We start from the raw sequence: 18,441 nt of genomic DNA, 5'->3' as shown, positions 1-18,441 counted from the left end.
AGTCAGGGAGAGGGGCAGGAGGAAGATTCAAGGGAAAGGAGCATTTAAGGTGCAAGGAGCACGCTTTGGGGTCTTTTGAAAGGTGTGTCCAGCCCAGCTAGAGAAGGCTCCTCGGAAACTTCAGTCGACTCTGGAGAGGGCGGGAGAGATGCCCAGCCCCTTAAAGGAGAATACACACAATTTTGGAAAAGTGGAGAGGAAGTGGAGGAGCCTAAGAAAGGTGAGGAAAAAATGGGGAGTGAGAAAATACCCAGATTCCCCGCTTTACCCCAAACCCAGATCCTATTGTCTTCCTGTTCATGAGCATTGGAGACTGTTTGAGGGGAGCAGTAGTGCCAAGTATTAAACTGGAATCATTGGGCCACTTCCCTGGACTCTCACTGATGGCTTCCCTGGGAAACTGTTCTTGTTTTTTTGTCTTCTTAAAGGGGGTGGGGGTGGGGGGAATGTTAAAGTAGTGCAGACTTCCTTGCTGCCTCCCCTTACAGACCTAACAGAAGTGGTTGAGAAGAAATTTATTAATGGAAATTGGCCCTCAGGGTATTTTTGCCTGGGGAGGGAATTAAGGAGGGGGGTGAGTTAAAGTGTTTTTGTGTATCCTTCTCCAGAGAGCATGAAACATATCTCATGTGAAGGGTCCAGTGGAAAAGTAGGGAGAGAAATTGAAACATCTGCAGGATACAGACACAGGTACAGGTATGTTTACATGCAAGTTCTGGTGGTGGGGGTGGGAGGCTCAAGGAAAAGATCCACTTAATCCAACACACACACACACACACACACACAGCTGGAAACTAGGGCCCATTCCAGGTACAGGAGCCCTCCCTCCAGCCCAGACATCAGATCTCCAAGTTAATGATTCATGTTAAGGACTTTGAAGGCTGCGGTCTGTTAAGTGCAACAGTCCCATCCCCCCACCCTCCCCCTTGCAACCCAAGAAGCAAAGATGGGTGGGGAGGGCACTAGCAGGGAAGTAAAGGAACTGTAGGCAACGGTGACTGGGGGTAGGAACGCAAAACTCTAACTTTAGGTATGAAAAAGACAGAAAATAAAATACAAAGTAATGAATTCACGAGCTGCTGTTTTATTGATTTTGAGTTTGTACAGAGGCAGCAATTCTTAGGTGGGGGCCCCAGTTTTCCAGTGACAACTCTCTCTTCCCCCCACCAGCACACACACCCTTCCGGCCTCAGCTTTAAAAGTTCCCTGTCTTGGCTGCAACTGTGGAAATAGTGAAGATATTCTGAGGCAGGGAGTCAGTCTGGAACAGAGAGGCATACACCTGCTAGGAAGGTAGCCCAGAAGCCTGATTCTAGAAGTCTTAAAAGCTACCAAGCCCCGCCACCCCCACCTGCATTCCATCAGCCTCAATCTCTTGGGGGGAAGAAAATATTTCCCAAGGTCTGTGGCAATAGGAAGAGCTGTGTACCACAGTTTAAAAATCCATTATCCACTTTCCTTCTCCCCACCACCCTTCATTCAAGAGCCTCATTCTATTCTTTAATACTTGAGGTGTAGGAGCAGCAGAGGAATACAGAGAAAAAACATCAGGGGAATGGTGGAAGGTCACAGGCAGAAAAAAGATGGGTGCAAAGGGGGCAGCAGCTGAGGGTTAAGTAACAGGAGGACCCCCTCTGTCCATTCTACACACACCCAGTAGAGGTTTAGTGGATGAAAGGAAGGGTGAAGAGGCAAGGGGCTGTATCAGATTTTTCCATTTTCAGAATCCTGGTCTGGTTGCAGGTTTGTGCCAGGAGTGAAGGCTGCTGGGAGGGGCAGCTAGAGGAAGGAGGTGGAGCTGAGTGACTCACAAGATGAGTCACAGATCCAGTTATAAGCACAGAAAAGAGGCCAAGGTCCTCCCCACCCCCACTCCTCTCTGCGCCACTGTCAGCCAGCTTCCCTTTCTCTTTTCTACTGCCCCTTACCCAAGTGGCCAGTGAAGGGAGGTGGCATGGAGAAAGTCTCCATGGGGGATGTCATATTTTGCTAGTCAACTTAAGTTCAGGGGGCAAAACAGCCTGTAATTTGCAGACCAGGTATCTACAAAGTGAAAGAGACAGACTGCCTACATGAGTCACTGAATCTGTTGTTGAAGGGCCTGGAGGGAAAAGGAAATTAGAAAAATCTGGGGTGCAGGTGATTCCAGGCCGAGAAGGGGCTTCTGATTCTGTCTTCTCACCTGTGGTTGTGTGTCTGGGGCACTGACTCCTTAGAGAAAGAAGAGAACAGAGTCCAGAGGTGTCCGAGTAACTGGGGACAATTATCTTTGAACCTCCTTTATTGGGAAAGATAAAATGTGACTGGAACCTTGGACATGTGGCTGTTTAGAAAGTAGTAAGAATAGCAAAAGCTAGGTTCTCAGAATTCATTCAGCTCCATTCTTTCCAGCTCAGTATCATTCTCAAATATACAACAAAAAGTCATTGCTAATTTCTGTTGTGTTGGTCTGTGAGCTTTAGTTTCACTTGAGAAGAAACAGCCAACAGGAGAGGGAAGGAACTTCCCTCCAGGCCCTGTACAGCACTGAGTTAAACACCATCCGCACTCCATAAAGAGACTGAATCTTAAAAAAAAAAAAAAAAAAACTTTTAATATAATCTTTTACTTTTGTTTTAGAATCCAGTGTGAGGAGAAAACGTTTGGTTAAATCTTATAACTCTCAATAAAACCAGCATAGATTAAGGGAGGAATTTGGAGGCCTCTCCTATAGTATACTTGCTCCATCAGGGCTGAGATGGAGAACGTAGGGTGGAGGGGTAGCACTGTCTTAAATCAAAAGGGGAAAAATAGGAGCCCTGAAAAATCTTCCCTCTCCAATAAAAACCTCAGTAGGTACCCCAGTGCCTGGATTAAAGGAACTAGGTGCACTTATTTAAGCCTGAGAGATATCATCCCTCATCCAGTGTTGAGGGGTCTGCCTCCCCCCTTCACCCACACCCTCCTTAACTAAGGAGTTTGGCTCATTTTGAGTGCACATCATGTACCCTTCTCCTCCCTTTTCCCCAACACAGTAATTGCATGAGCTTGCCTCTTCCACCCCCTCATCCTCCCCAAATACCATAAACCAACTAGAGTCTGTCTTCATTTTGCAGGCATTATTTTTTCACCACCCTCCCATTCCACAGCCCTCTCAAAGGATGAAGCAAAACAAACTTTACTCATCCCTATGGAAAAACATCCATTGACTCAGGGTCCCTCATCTTTAGAATAGAGAGGGTTTTTTTTTTTTTTAATGTGTCAATAAATAGTTACCTTCCCAAATTAAAAGAAGAAATGTATTTCTTAATGAAAAAGCTAGAGGGTCTAAATAAAGCTCTATTTTACCATATTCACCCCTAGGCCACCCACCAGAATTTCCACCTTTTTTATTTGAAAAGAAGTCAAAAGCAATTGGGATTGATTCATTTATAAATCAGAACAAAAGCAAACATGACACAAGGTTTCCGTTTTTGTTCATTTGTCCTCAGTTTTTAAAAACAAAAGTATTAACTAGAATCTAATAACAGGTCAAATCCAAACACAGCAGTCCAGTGGAGAATCAACTTTCCTGGTTTTATTCTCTGGGAAAGTCCCTGGTCTGTTTCCATTTCTATTGGTCCAGGCCAAAATCCTATGATATAGATGGATGCCTATGGGAAAGCTAGGTGAGCTATGCGAATTCTTGGTGTGGGTTTGAGCCACTTGTTGTTTGGGTGCATGTTAGGGGATGAAGTTCATAAGGTGGTGGTCTCACCAGTGCTGTTCTAACCCCGGAAACAGGGTAAGGTGAGCAAGGCACTCACTTTGGGCACAAAATTTAAGGGGTGCCCCAAAACCCAGTAACCAAGATACTATTTTAACACAGTATATTTTGAAAATCAAAACTAATGTAAAAAAATCCACAATGATAAAGTATCAAAATTTTAAATAAAGACAGGATTCAAGCCGTACTTGCTCAATTCAGTGTTCCTACCCTCACTCTAACCCCAGTCCTGTTGGATTCTGTCTTTTTTAAGATTCTGATATTTTGCTTATCATGGATTTTTTGCATTAATTTTTAAAAATACTGCATTAAAACAGTATTTATCTTGATTACTAAGTTTTTGGTATCTCCTTAAGTTTTGAACCTGAGGGGCGTGCTTGTCTCACACTAGTCCCAGTCCTGCCCAGAAATATATACATACCCTCCACCCTCCTTTGGAACCTATCTCCTTTGACCTCATCTCATTGCTTCCTTAACACCAGGTTTGTTTTCAAATAAAAGCCTAAGAATTAACAGCCATGGAAATTATTAAATCAACAATCAGATTTAGAAAATAAGTGACTTTTCAAGTTTGTTGAGGAGAAAGGAAACTTTCTAAATTGTGAGCAGTTCCAATGTATAGGACAGTCTTGGCTGGCTTTGTTACCAAGGGGGAGATGGGATGACAACTTTCCTGATTGGGCAGAAGCAACACAGGGCAAACACGAGTCCCCCTAACACACACACCCAGCCCATGTCTGCCTTGGATCAAATGTGGGGATTACATTCCACAGGATGGTTTATGAGTACATACCTCAAAAGAGAAATCCAAATACAGAAAAATAGCCCCAATTAACACTCTGGACACTTAAGTACACTTATTCCCCTTCCTCATATGCACCCAGGAGTGTATACAATTGCATAGTTGAGTTTTTTTCCCCCCAGAAAAAAAAAATTTAAAGAAAAGGGAAAATTGGCCCAGGATAGGTCCTCCAGTTTAAAGCTCTTAGAAATGGTGCTGGCCAGAGCATAGGCTGTCCAGACTTGTGCTTTGTGCAAAATGCAAAGGAGCTCCCCGCTACTGTGTCCACAGACCCACTCCCATCCTCTGGGGAAAAGGATGGGGGGGGAAGGGGGAAACCCAAAAACAGATCAGCTCATTGGGAGTAATCTGTGATCTGTGGTTATAGTTCACTAAAATATATTTCTCTACCTTTTTATAAATTGCCCCTAGCCCCTACCCCAAGTTTCAACATCAGTCCTATTATCAAAAATATCTCTTCTTACAAAGTATTTTTATTATTTTAATAAACTAACCACAGATTAAGGTCAGCTATGGCTTAACAAAAGAAGCCGGGACGTTAAGTTCATTCTCCAAAAGTAGAGAGGAAGGAGAAAGAATCACTTAAATAGGAGGAAAAAAAAATATTTTTTAAAATGTTTTTGCTTGCTGGGGTCTTTTTGTTTCTTTTCTTTAAAAAAAAAAAATTCCAAAAAATAAGTTGCTTTCTACAGAAACACAGCAGCAGAGGATGGTAGTGCTCTATTTAGGTTTTTGGTTTTGTTTGAAACAGTCTGGCCAAAAGTCTGTCCTCCTCCCACCCCCCTCCCAAGGCGCACTCAAACCCCAATATGTGGTTATTGCTAGTAGTTAAAAGAAGATCACCTCTGTACCAATTCACCTGGAGAAAATTCAACACACACAGCTGCTCTTCTCATCATTCTCTTGCCTTCCCCAGAGGGAACTTTTGTTGTTGTTTTTTAATAAAATTAAAGTCTTAAAAAAAAAATCACAACCTTCTTAGCTCAGCCCTCAAAAAGGATGAGAAAAAGATAGGGGGCAATTGGCAATCTCCTCTCGAACTAGAAGGGATGACAGCTGTTTAGAAGGAAATCAAACTCAAGAGGAAGAAGATTCCCCTTTTAAGTTTCTCCCTTTCCCATCTCACTAAACTGATTTAAGCCAGCCCCCTCCTAATAAGCATCCATAAGCACACGTTACTGCCTCGTCTTTCCAGATCCTTCAAGAGGAAAAATTTATCCAACACTAAATTTCTACCTTAATTCAACTCAATAGAAAATTTGACTAATTTCCCAGTTTCCCTCCACACTCCCAACTCCACCACCATGTGCTTTTTTCCAACCTAAAAGAACTTTGGTCTGTTTTTTTCTTTTATTGACTGAGAACCTCCTTTGCCAGTTCCTCCCCCAGACTTCTGCCCACCTCCCCACCCCCTCACATCAAATCTTCCCTTATACCTTCCCTTAGGTCCTGGGATGGACCCAAGGGATTATGACACAGAATTACCATCTTTCCCCGCTTGTACCTCCTCAGTACCATTAAGTCAAGATGGGCAAAGGACCAGTAGAGCCCTTGAGGCACCATCCAGCCCTGACCTGCTCTTGCCAGCCTGGCAGCTCTCCAGAGCATACACACTTAAAAGTTTCTGGCCAGGTTCACACAAACATTACTGCATTTGCCCCATCAACATGGAGTCTGGGTCTTATGAGCCAATTAATTGAGCTTAACTTTCTTTGTTTAGCCCCCTTGCCCTCCAGGGTTTCCCCATTCAGAACCTGTGCACCAGCAGCTCCCCACCCGGTTCACGTTCCCTTCTCCTCAGTTCTTCCCTGTAACAGCAGGAGCAGAAGTTGTTTGTCTCAGGGTGTCCATAGAAGCTGCAGTTCGGTTGTTTGCATTTGGTCTGGGTTGGGGGAAGCCCCCGGGGACCTCCAGCCCATCCATCTGGCTCAGGGGGCTCTCTGTAGCCGTTGCTATAGGAATCAGCCACGCGGAAGTGGGGTGGTAACAATGCACCCCTGTGAACTCCATCCTTGGAGTGACTGCCTGGCTCCAGAGAAGGGATGCTGTCCTGATGGGGGTAGGGTCGCCCAGGAGGGCACTGTCTGGGGAAGGTGGCATATGGTGGCAGGCCCCCCCCACATGGCCCCCCTGCCATCTGCCTCCGGGGCTCCTGGCAGTGGACTCCACCCCCAGAAGGTCGAGGGATAGTAAAGCCACCAGGGTAGCCAGTAGACAATGCCACCGCCTTGGACTCTGCTGGAGGGGCAGTCAGCAGCTCCTCCCCGCCATCTGGCTCTGGCTTTTTGGCTGGAGGAGGCCCACTCCCTACCCCTCCATTCATGATCTTCCTCTCTGCCTCCTTCTGCTTCTGCTCTGCCAGGAATCTCTCCTCAGCATCAGAAAGGTAGCGTTGGATCATCTCCTCCTGATATTGGTGACGGTGACCCATCTTCAGGGTTCCAACAAAAATAAACTTCCCCTCCCCTTGCATTGCAATCCTCAAAATGCTCAGGCTTTGCATCACCTCCTGGCTATACTTGCTCCCTCCATTACCAACAGACTCAGATGTGGGCTTCTCAGTTACAGGCCCATCCCCAGCTGCCTCCTCTTTGCCACCCTTCCAACTCTTCAGTGAGTTTTTCTTCTTCTTCTCCAGTGTCTCAGTGCCACTGCTTACCCCCGACCCTGTTCCCATCCCTCCAGGCTTAGAACCCTTGCTGTGCATCAGGCCTCCCATGTTCTTCTTGAGCTTGCTGCCCAAGGTTTTGCCAAAGCTGCCCAGTTTGTTAGCCACAGAATCTGCTCTTTTCTTGTCCTTTTCCCGGTCTCGTTTTGACTTCTCTTTCCGCTTGCTGCCCTCATTGCTGGCAGAACTGCTGCCAACTGACTCCTTGTCTGATTCCCCAGACTCAGGAGTGGACCGGGGCTCATCTCCAGCTGAGGCTGTCGGGGACTCAGGCTGGGCCAGGGGAGCCTGGAAGAGACAAGAAAGTGGTTGACAGATATAGGATGGATAAACAACAAGGTCCTACTGTATAGCACAGAGAACTATATTCAATATCCTGTGATAAACCATAATGGAAAAGAGTATTAAAAAAGAATTTGTATATGTGGATAACTGAGTCACTCTGCTGTACAGCAGAGATTGGCACCACATTGTAAATCAACTATACTTCAATAAAAAAAATTTTTTTTCATTAAAAAAAAAAAAAGAATGTGACTGACAGTTATCCCATTGGTTTGGGTTGAGGGAAGCCCCCAGGAACCTCCAGCCCATCCATCTGGCTCACGGGGCTCCCTGCAGCTGTTGCTATAGGAATTAGCCATGTGGAAGAGGGGTGGTAACACCCCTATGAACTCCTTCCTTGGAGTGACTGCCTAGTTCCAGAGAAGGGTTGCTGTCATGACAGGGGAAGGGTCACCCAGGAGGGCACTGTCCTTCCCCAGCTCATCAGCTCTCCCATGAACCAGGGAAAGAGGTATCTAATATCTAACTTTTATCTCACCCCCTGCAATTTGATGCCTTTCTGTAATAAGGAGATACCAAAATGAAGCCTGGATTTTGCTCTTCTAGAACAATGAGCAACTATACAAATATATGGCCTCTGGGTGAGGAGGGAGAATATTCTATAGACACTAGAATGGCCTTTATTATAAATTTCTCTATGCCAAATTCTGCTCAAAATTAATCTCAAGGAAGTCTTGAATAACCACCCCAAGCCTTAACCATTCTGCATCCCCTCAAGTTCTAGACATTCAGCACTGGAGTCCATCAGTTGGCCCTTGCTCCTGTGTTCCTGTTCTATGGATAATAATGACATCCTCAGAACCTACTGTATCAGGAGCCCTTTAAGCTATTCTGTCTCCTCTGGTGCCCAACACAGAGGTCTATGTACAGAGGGCTTGGAACAAAGTAATAACAATCTCAAGTTCACCAAAAAGTTCAGAAAACTTTTCTTGAAGAATGTGTTTTAGTATCAGAAAGAAGAGCCTGGCCGGTGAGAAGATATAGAAAACAAAGGGCACTAACACGTAGAAAGTCAAGAAAAAGTGTCATTTGGAATTTATCTGATATTTTCTAGGTATTCCTAACCTTGAATCATAAGCCACTACTCAGAAGAGACTCAGAAGGAACCACCACCAGATTTCCTTGTTCTCCCTGACATGAAAATGAGGACATGCAAGGGTGGGGTGGGAGAAGTCCTCACCTGTGCATCCGAGGACACTGGGATCCACTTCACATTCATGTAGCCATGCAGCAGATGCAATTTGACCTCTAGGGACAGGATTACACTGTGAAAAGGAGAAAAAAAGAATTTCAAAATACTGTGACCTTTAAAAAGCAGAGCAGTGTGATCCATTTGGGAGGTAGGGTGGGAGAGGGCTACATGGCTGGGAACTCAGACAGGGTTGAGTTTGAATTAGGGCTCCACCAGTTACTAAGCTTTATGACCTTGAGCAAGTCACTTCAACCTCCCTGAAACTCAGGGAGGGGTTGATAATGGGTATAGATAATAATATCTATCCTGCAAGGTTGCTGTGAAGATTAAAATAGTATTTGAAAAGGGCCCAGCACAGTGTCTGGAAACTAGGAAATACTTCCTAAACAGCAGCCACTATTATTGTTGTTGCTGTAAGTATTACTCAGAAGGAGCTTTTCATAATTAGGTGAGAACTATTTAAAAAGCCATAAACGCTGGGTTTTTAAATCAAACCGTCTCAGTTGGGTTCAGTTTTAGGAGCCCAAAGAAGGCGGCACTGGCTAAGAGGTAAGGGAGGAGCTTTTACATTCATAAGCTCTTATGGGAAGTTTGGAGGCAGGAGGAAGCCAACTTCTGGGAGGTGGCAGGGGGGCGGAGAACATATTTTTCTTGCTGTTTAAGTTCCAGAAAGGCAAAAGCCCAGACCAAACTGTTTTGGTCAGCTATTTAAAACCCTTCTCATTTGGGCTGGGAGAAGAAGTGTGATTTGATTATCTTGATTTTCTGATCACTGTTTTGGGGATTCTGCAAGAACACTCCTCATACTGTAAGGAGATCCCAGGATTCCCTTGTCTTTCACAGGGAGAAAAGGCAGCTGCAAGAGTCCTGGTGCCCAATCTGTCTCCCTCCTCTCCATCTTCCCAAAGACACTGGAACTAGGATGCGACTGTCTTTGCCTCTGAGCTGAGGAAAAGTCCCCGGGAGACGGACATCGGACATCATATGTGGAAGAGATCGCAGCTACAAAGCAGATAGAAAGGCCAGGCTTGCCTCACCTGGCCAATCGGACATTGTCATTGTCATCTTTGCCCCACTCCCAGCCCTTTCCAGGGTCCACAGCAAAGTGCAAGGGCAGCAGCTTATGCTCTGAATCTGTAAGTGGGATCACAGCTGGGAAGGAAAGAAACATGATCAAGGAGTCTCTCTGAGGAGAGAGGAAGGCAACTGAACACAGACTGACTTCAGTGAAAAGGAGGCTGAACCATACCAAAGGTCTCTAACTGCAGTCAGTTCGTAACATGTGAATTACCTTAGCATTTAAAAACTTAACAGGCAGGTTTTCCCTTGTAACCCAGCACACAATTTAGGCTACTAATCTCCGTGACTTCCCACCAGTCATCTAGCACCTATGATGTTCTTGCCAGTTAACGGAGATTCAGGGAATTCAAAGTCATTATCAAGACAAATATAGCAAAGCATCATTTGGAAGGTACTATGACCTTACTGTATTAGCTCTTTACTCCAGAGCAGGGAATACAGGCTGTGTTTTTCTCCAAACCTTTTTTTAATTTTAAAACCTCTGTATATCTTATAGCTTAGTAAAACAGTATCAACATGCACTGTCTGAGCTTGCATGTCGCTTAATTCTTTCCTCCTACATTCTCTCTCATTTCAGTTTTTCGAAGTGAAAATAAAGCGGACCAAAAGACACCAGAGACACAGACATTGCATTCCGCACCTTGTTCCTTGGCATTCTCCTTCTGTTCCATGGACACAAGTGCAGAAAAGTGGGCCTGATCGTAGGCGAGCACCAGAGGGGAGCGGTGACACTGGCTGGCTGGAACCTCCAAGGGCAGATAGATTCCCCCAAAGGGAATAGGGGCAAATGCTGCAGGAAACCACGGAGATTATTATTAAGGCTATATTCTTGCCTAGTGGGAAATCCCTCCACCCCACTCTGCCAATTGAGCCCCCCTCTCATTCCAACCCATGTTTAATAATTCTTTCCTAAGAAGCCACATCAATTAACCTCAGCTGCTTTACTCTGAATCTCATGAGAATTTTGCCTTGTTCTAATTTATACCTTGTTTTTTTTCCCAAGGGTCTATATAACCCCTTTCCTGCCCTCCTTCCAGTGCTTAGCCCAAGGCTCTGCAAATAGGGCTGCTCAGGGTAGAGTGAGGACTGACTGACTCACCTTCCCCACCAGAGTCCCTCAGCATGGTGTCTGCCACAACAACTATGGGCCTCCTAAGCACGTGGGCAAGGACGAAAACATGGAATTCTTCTAGGCTCTCATACACAGGCTCTTCTGAACTCTCCACCCTAGAGTTGCAGGAGGCGAGAGAGTGGAAGGGGTGCAGTGGCAGGGAGAGGGAAGAAAACAAAACAAGAGACCCATGAAGACCAGCTCTGCAAAGAGGAAAAAACAATGTCCCTTCCTTGTTTTCCAGTCTTAAGGCTGTCACACACACAGCTGATTATTTTTTATGCTACCATGGCTGTTTCTACTTCCGTTTCACAGATGGGGAAATACAAGAAAAGAAATATGAAGGTTCAAGAGTTAAAGTAGTGTTAGGAATCGGCACGTAATCCCTCTCTTAATACCCATCTTGTTCAACAACCTTCCCCAATTCTTTGTCCAGTAGCTCAGTGTACAGCTGTGTAGCTTCATCCTGCTTATCACTTTACGCACCACAACGCACACATCACACTCACCATGTCCTATCAAAAAAGGACAAAACAAAACACAACAGGAAAGAAACAAAAATCCCTCCTTCTATGTTCACTTACTTGAAGAACAGCCTCACCCATCTGCTTAGTAGCCTAATCAGAAATCTGTGAAATATTTACTGTGCTTTATATTTCATCTTCAATTAATCACCTGGCTTGACCAATTCCATCTTTTAAGTGTCTCTTGTAACTGTCTCCTCTGGCCTATCTGCAACCCACCACTCTTGCTCACACCCATTACTACTACTCCCCTCCGCTTCATCATCCACTCTGCTGTCAGTGTGTTCAAATACATGAATTTGCTCCCGTCACTCACAAACTCACAATTTAGTGGCTTCCTGCCCCCTAAAGCAATGTTATTCAACATTGGGTGCTTGCTACAAATGCAGATTTCTGGGCCTCACCTCAGTCCAACTCAACTGGACTTCCTTAGGGTGGAAGTCCAAAAATCTGCATTTTAAACAATCCTCCCAGATTATTCTTACGCCCAATAAAGTTTGGATAGGTTATAGTTTTTTAACTTTCTAACTATAGAAAAATTTAAAATTTTAAACATATTCAAAACTAGAAAGAATATTATACTAAACTCTCATGTATCCATCACCCAGCCTCAACGATTATGAACAGATGGTCAATCTCGTTTCACCTAGACCTTGATATATTTTCCTAGGGATGGCCCCCACACCCACCCCACCCCACCAGATTATTCTGGAGCAAATCCTAGACATCATATAATTTCATCCATGAATATTTCAGTTTCAATCTCTAAAAAATAAAGGACTCCTTTTAAAAACGGCCACAATACCATCAATACCACACTTTAAAAACTTAACAATAATGTAGACATTATTCACATTTCCCCAACTGTCTTATGTATGTCCATACATTCCAGCTGGTTGATGTGTCTCTAAAGTGTCTTTAAACTTAGGTTCTTTCTCCCTTTTTGTTTTCTTTGTCTTTATTTATTGAGGAAACCAGGTCATTTATCCTGCAGTTTCCCAAAGTCTGGATAGAATACAATTTTAATTCCTTAGCATGGCACACAAAAATCTGGACGGCCTAGCCTCATCCACCATTCTGCGCCACATACTCTATATTCTGGCAATACTGAACTACCTGTATTTCCTAGAACGTACCATGCTGTTACACCCTTCTGTGCCCTTGCCATGGCTTCTCTTCCTCTCCTTCTAACATCCTCTTAGCACAGAGCTCTTTGGACACTGAGGACTCAGCAAAGATTATTTCCTGCTCCTCCAGTTAGACATACTTACCCACCACAGTTGGCTCCATTGGTACCTAGATGCATGCGGGGTTCACTTGAGGCAAGCTTGATCAGCTCATTCCATTCCTTCTGCCACTCATCCTCTGTGTATACCAGCCCCGACTGTGTGAAAGACAGGCAAGGAATATCAAGCAATTAGAGGCTAGGTTCAAGAGGCAATAGCCATTCCAACTCACTCGTGTTACTCCACTCCCTATTCTCTTACCACTTGGCTAACAATTTTTACTACAAAGTCCAATCTCTTCTCCCTTTTATAGTCAGGATCCATGAAAGAATGTCTATGATCACTCACACTTCTTCCATTCTTTTCTGACCCACTGCAGTCTAGCTTCTGTATCTGCCCTCCAGACTATGCCCCCTCCCTCACCCCCACAAACTACTTCACCTAACTGACTCTAGCAAAGACAATTACCTTCTAATTGCCAAATTCAGCAAACTCTTCAGTTCTCATCTTTCTTAGCCTTCATGTGGCATTTGATCTCCTCAAACTTTCTTTTCGTTTAGCTCACACAACACTACTTTCTCTTACCTCTCTGAACTCTGTCTACCTCAAAAATATTGATGTTGTGTCAATGATTTTAGCCTTGGTTCTTTCTAGGTTATCTTTTCTACTACTATAATCTCATCTACTGCTATCTACATGCTCAGGATTCAAAAATCTTCTTCTCCAGCCCAGATTTCCTCTTAATTTCTATGTTCACATCCAGCTGCCTACTGAAGACTGCCACCTGCCCATGACTACCTCAAACTCTGTGCAGTCAAAACTGAACTTCTACCTCTTCAAAAACCCTCTCTTGCTGTTTTCCTACCTTTGTAAACAACACTATCACCCAAACACCCAACTAGAAACCAGGGGGTTATCTACGACTCCTCTCCTTTCACCCGTCCCATACCTGGGACGGGTGAAAGGATTTACTAACCCTTTAGTCAACAGTTATTAAGCATGAACTACGGCAATAGACCCTTAATTGGTTTTACTACTTCCAGTCATACATTCTTACGATCCGTTTTCTACAATGCTACCAGAAAGATTTGTCTAAAATTAAAATATGATGATGTTTGCTTCCTGCTACAAATTAAGACCTGTCATTACCTATTAGATACAGTTCAAACTCCTTAAGCATAGCAGAGACTCCACTTCCTGGCTCCCAACCCACTTCTCTAATACCATTTAATTAGTCATAGTTCCTTGAATGCACTGTGTTGTTTTATACTTCTGAGCTTTTGTCTAGGTTGTGCCTTCTGCCTGGAGCAGCCCACTCCATATCCACCTGGTGAATAATTTCTCAACTGTCAGCAAAGAACTCAAGTATCACTCCTCTATGAAGCCCTTCCTAAATCTCCCTGGTACATCAACCACTCACTGCTTCCTTTGTGCTCTCCCTCCTCAAGTGCTATGTAGACTTCTATCATAGAAGTCATAACCTGTTACTTTGTTGCAATTATGTATTTACATGTCCATCTCCTACTACTACTCCTAAGAACCAGGACCATGTTTTATGCAATATGCCTAGTACCTACTATGTGATCAGTAATCAGTAAATACATGCTCAGTAAAACTATTAACTTTTTATTAAAGGAGTGGAAGGAGTAGTACAAACAATCTTAAAATACCATATTGGCTTTAGGATGTATATGATGATTTGGAAGAAAGTCTATATTATTAATTATATTTGGCCTATATAAGTGTTAAAATGAGTTTATACTTTAAACACACATTGACATAGTAGAAAGAATCACACTGGAAACATGAGAGGTATCAGAACAAATTTAACAGGAATTAAAGAGCTATTGTGACCACATTTTACTTTAACAATAAAAAAAAAGACAAAGCTATTTTCAATGTGTAAAATTCTATCACAGATTTTTTCAACTAAAAATACAAAAGAACAATGCACAGGTTATATATGGGGTGCTCTGGTCACTCTGATAAATGGTCCCTGATACACATTCATGAGGATCTGTCTCCCTCTTGCTCTCACCTATTTTTGTTTGCTGTTTTTATACACACAGCCACTAGGTGGTGTACCCTTCTAGGCTCAAAATGTTCTTACTGTGTTTTACCACCATTTTTAACAACAAAACAAGGAGGCCTGGGAAATCAAAACCAATTTAGTTTGTTTGGTGTTTGGTACTGGCTAAAAGTAGCTTCGCAGTCCGTCACCCCCTTCCCCCCCCCACTATAATGCTATGAATGGTCTGAGCTAAAACAATTATCTTGTTTCCATGTGGAACTTTCAATGTGCTGAGCAAAAGGAGTAAAAAGATCACTCCTTCAATATCTACTATCCTCCAGGCATGTATTTCCATTTGAGGACTTTGAGAGGGAATAGATGGCTGACCAAGAATAGAACTTGGGTATTTCTGGGTCTCCTGGCTAAATACCATCATAATCTAACTTCACCTTTAAAATAGTAACTATAACAGCTTAATATAGCTGGAATTGGGCCTACCTATCCTCTGACTGTGGCTATCACGTCTACTTTACTAGCTGGCATGACCTGGTTTGGTCTTTTCCTGTCTCTGAAGTGGTCAAATCTAAGGTTCAGGTATAGCCTGAATTCAACAATGAGGAAGGCAAACTCTAGGCTGGCTCTAGCTCAGGCAAAAAAAGCTCTCCACATAGTCCAGCTCAGCTCACCAGACTGCCAGGGGGTTTGGTGTCAATAAAGAATGCTGTTTACTTGGCCTTGCCCCTGTGCATTTCTTTCCCTCAGGAATCTTCCGGGGCAGACTGACTGATCAAAGACCGGATTCTGATCTTAATATCATCCTAATTTTAAGGTTGAGTTCTTTATTTTTGAGAAAGAAACATAACACATTCTACTTCCATATTTTAAATCTTGAGAACATAAAATTCTAATAACTGAAACAAACAAAAGTCTGTTAGTTCTATATTATGGCCAGTTATGATAGAGCAATAAAAAGAGAAGGAAAAGAAGCTGGAAATTAAGTTTCTGAAGAGATATTCCCATATTAATGCCAGAAACACCCAGCTTTATATACATGGCAAAAATAAAAAGGATATACATGAAGAGCAGGAGATAAACATAGAAGACAGAGAACCAGGGCAAAAGGAAATAGGAAGACTCATTATCTTTATTTAACTGTATAACGTCATTATTAAAGGGAAGGGAATTGGCAAACTTTTTTCTGTAAAGGGCCAGACAGGAAATATTTTAGGCTTTGCGGTGAGGCAACGTGCAGCTTCTATATTCTGCTGCTGTAGCACAAACACATGTAAATGAATTGAGTTGGGGAGGCTGTGTTCCAATAAAAATTTTTTTTTAACAAAAACAGTTGGTGGGATTTGACCCACAGGCCATATTTTTTTTTTTTTTTTGCGGTACACGGGCGTCTCACCATTGTGGCCTCTCCCATTGCGGAGCACAGGCTCCAGACGCGCAGGCTCAGCGGCCATGGCTCACAGGCCCAGCCGCTCCATGGCATGTGGGATCTTCCCGGACTGGGGCACGAACCCATGTGCCCTGCATCGGCAGGCTGACTTCCAACCACTGCGCCACCAGGGAAGCCCTACAGGCCATATTTTGCCCAGCCCGTTTATAGGAATGGAAAGTACAAACAGTCCAGTGTTACTTTTTTCTTTTTTTTTTTTTTTTGGCTGCGTCGTGGTGGTGGGGACTGAACCCGGGCCATGGCAGTGAAACCGCCGGAGTCCTAACCACTGGACCCCCAGGGAACTTTCCAGTATTGCTTTCTTATACGAAAGCAGCCTTAACATTTACTAAATCCCTGAGAAGTACCAATTAAACTCAACTCAACATCTGCTGAACTTCTAATAGAAGTACCATTCAAACTCATGCTTTTACAATTTTTTAACAGATAAACTGAACATACAAAACACGGTATATATGGCCAAAACTATTTTTACGCATTTACATTTCTATAATGGTTGAAAACATAAGTCCTTAAAAATTGGTCTAGCCTTATTATATGCAAAAACACAAAACAACACAAAAATCCTATGAGCTTGTCGTATTTCATTTTGCAAAAGACTGCCACTAAAGGCTTATTGAGTGCCTATCGGGTAGAAATGCACAACGTTAGATACCTCCTCTACAAGTCTCCACTTCCCTACACCAGTTCTCATAACTCTATCAGAAGGCATGTACCCTATGGTGGTATCTGAATTTTCAACCATTTCCAGGATTACAAGAGGAGTAACACTGACCTAAGCACCTAAGTAGGAGACATTTCCTACTGGTAGGCACTGAGCATTTCCCCTCGGTAACTTTGGGAAACAAGGTGCTCCTGCCCAAGCTCCCTCACCTCTTTATTCTGCTGAGTTTGCTGCCACCTCCAGCGCCGTTTTAATGCTTCCTTCTCCGCTCCCTTCTCCATTAGTGCATACAAAGCTTTCCGTAGCATCAAGTCTCGATCATGGAAACCCCACATCCCTATGGCAAGAAAACATTATGGTTAAGACACCCTACCTCGACTCAACTCCACTCATTAATTATGATACACAGACCCTGGCATGAAGGAAATCAGGCTGAAGCCCAGGTTCAAAGAAACCCCTGCTGTGACTTGGGAGAAAGGTAATCAAGAAAGAAAAGATGTTCCTATTCTGGAGGTTCAGAAACTTTGAGAACCTGAAAGTGGGGGATATACCACATCCTACAGACTCCTGACAAGAAGCCTTTACTCGTGATACCAAGTCTAACAAATTAAAATACAGAGTGGGAATTCCCTGGCCATCTAGTGGTTAGGACTCCTCACTCTCACTGCCAAGGGCCTGGGTTCGATCCCTGGTCAGGGAACTAAAATCCCATAAGCCTCGTGGTGCGGCCAATTAAAAACAAATTTTTTTAATAAATAAAGTAAAATACAGAGTAGCAGCAGATAAGATGGGTCTGGCACATGGTAATCAGCATCAAAGCTTGAGGGGTGGTTGGAAAATGGGGACTTTTTTTAAAAGCTAAGGCAAATAATATATTGAATTATAAATAGGCATAACAATTTAAAGAAAACAAGTCAATAATTATGTAATATTTTTGTATGGTGACAGATGGTAACTACACTTAACATGGTGATCATTTTGAAATATATAGAAATATTGAATCGCCAGGTTGTGTGCCAGGGTATAACAGTGTTGTAGGTCAATTATACTTCAAAAACAAACCCACAGAAAAAGAGATCAGATTTGTGGTTACCAAAGGCAGGGGGAATTGGATGAAGGTAGTTAAAAGGTACAAAGTTCCATTTACAAGACTATTGAGTACTAGGGGTACAATGTACAGCATGATAAATATAATTACACTGCTGTACGTTATATATGAAAGTTGTTAAGAGAGTAAATCCTAAAAGTTCTCATCACAAGGAAAAAAATTTTTTCTATCTCTTTAATTTTGTATCCATGAGATGATGAATGTCCACTAAACTTATTGTAATCATCTCATAATGCATGTAAGTCAAATCACTATGCTGTATAAAACTTATACAGTGCTGTATGTCAATTATATCAATAAAACTGGAAGAGAAAAAAGAAAGAAAAAGAAAAATACATTATTCTAGATTAGACATACATTAAAAAATAATAATAAACAAGTTTCACAGGGGACTGATGAAAACGTATCTTTTTTATATACCAAAAGAATAAATACTTAGTGGAATTATATGCATACACATACAGTATACTGCTTGCTTACTGCTGCGCATTACTTCTGGGGGCCAG

General features: G+C 43.1%; 1 protein-coding gene and 1 long non-coding RNA gene across 3 annotated transcripts in view; one reads left to right on the top strand and one right to left on the bottom strand.

Annotated features, from left to right (window-relative positions):
- The first annotated feature begins 84 nt into the window (after positions 1-84).
- Positions 85-10,306, top strand: LOC117198528 (uncharacterized). Its single transcript, XR_004479735.2, has 3 exons — positions 85-220; positions 609-696; positions 9,593-10,306. It is a non-coding gene; the product is annotated as an uncharacterized LOC117198528 (long non-coding RNA).
- OTUD7B (OTU deubiquitinase 7B) overlaps positions 3,394-18,441 on the bottom strand; it is a 53,847-nt gene continuing 38,799 nt past the window's right edge. For both annotated transcript variants that reach the window (XM_004285131.3, XM_033415579.2), the window contains 7 exons: positions 17,037-17,164; positions 12,736-12,848; positions 10,929-11,056; positions 10,470-10,619; positions 9,787-9,901; positions 8,738-8,822; positions 3,394-7,503 (listed from right to left, as the gene is read on the bottom strand). In XM_004285131.3, coding sequence (XP_004285179.1) covers positions 6,295-7,503; positions 8,738-8,822; positions 9,787-9,901; positions 10,470-10,619; positions 10,929-11,056; positions 12,736-12,848; positions 17,037-17,164 — 1,928 coding nt within the window. In that variant the 3' untranslated portion in view covers positions 3,394-6,294. The remainder of the gene's footprint in view (positions 7,504-8,737; positions 8,823-9,786; positions 9,902-10,469; positions 10,620-10,928; positions 11,057-12,735; positions 12,849-17,036; positions 17,165-18,441) is intronic.

The sequence above is a fragment of the Orcinus orca genome, chromosome 1 (genome assembly GCF_937001465.1).
Source record: "Orcinus orca chromosome 1, mOrcOrc1.1, whole genome shotgun sequence".
Taxonomy (NCBI): Eukaryota; Metazoa; Chordata; class Mammalia; order Artiodactyla; family Delphinidae; genus Orcinus; species Orcinus orca.
This window is presented reverse-complemented; position numbering and strand designations above follow the sequence as displayed.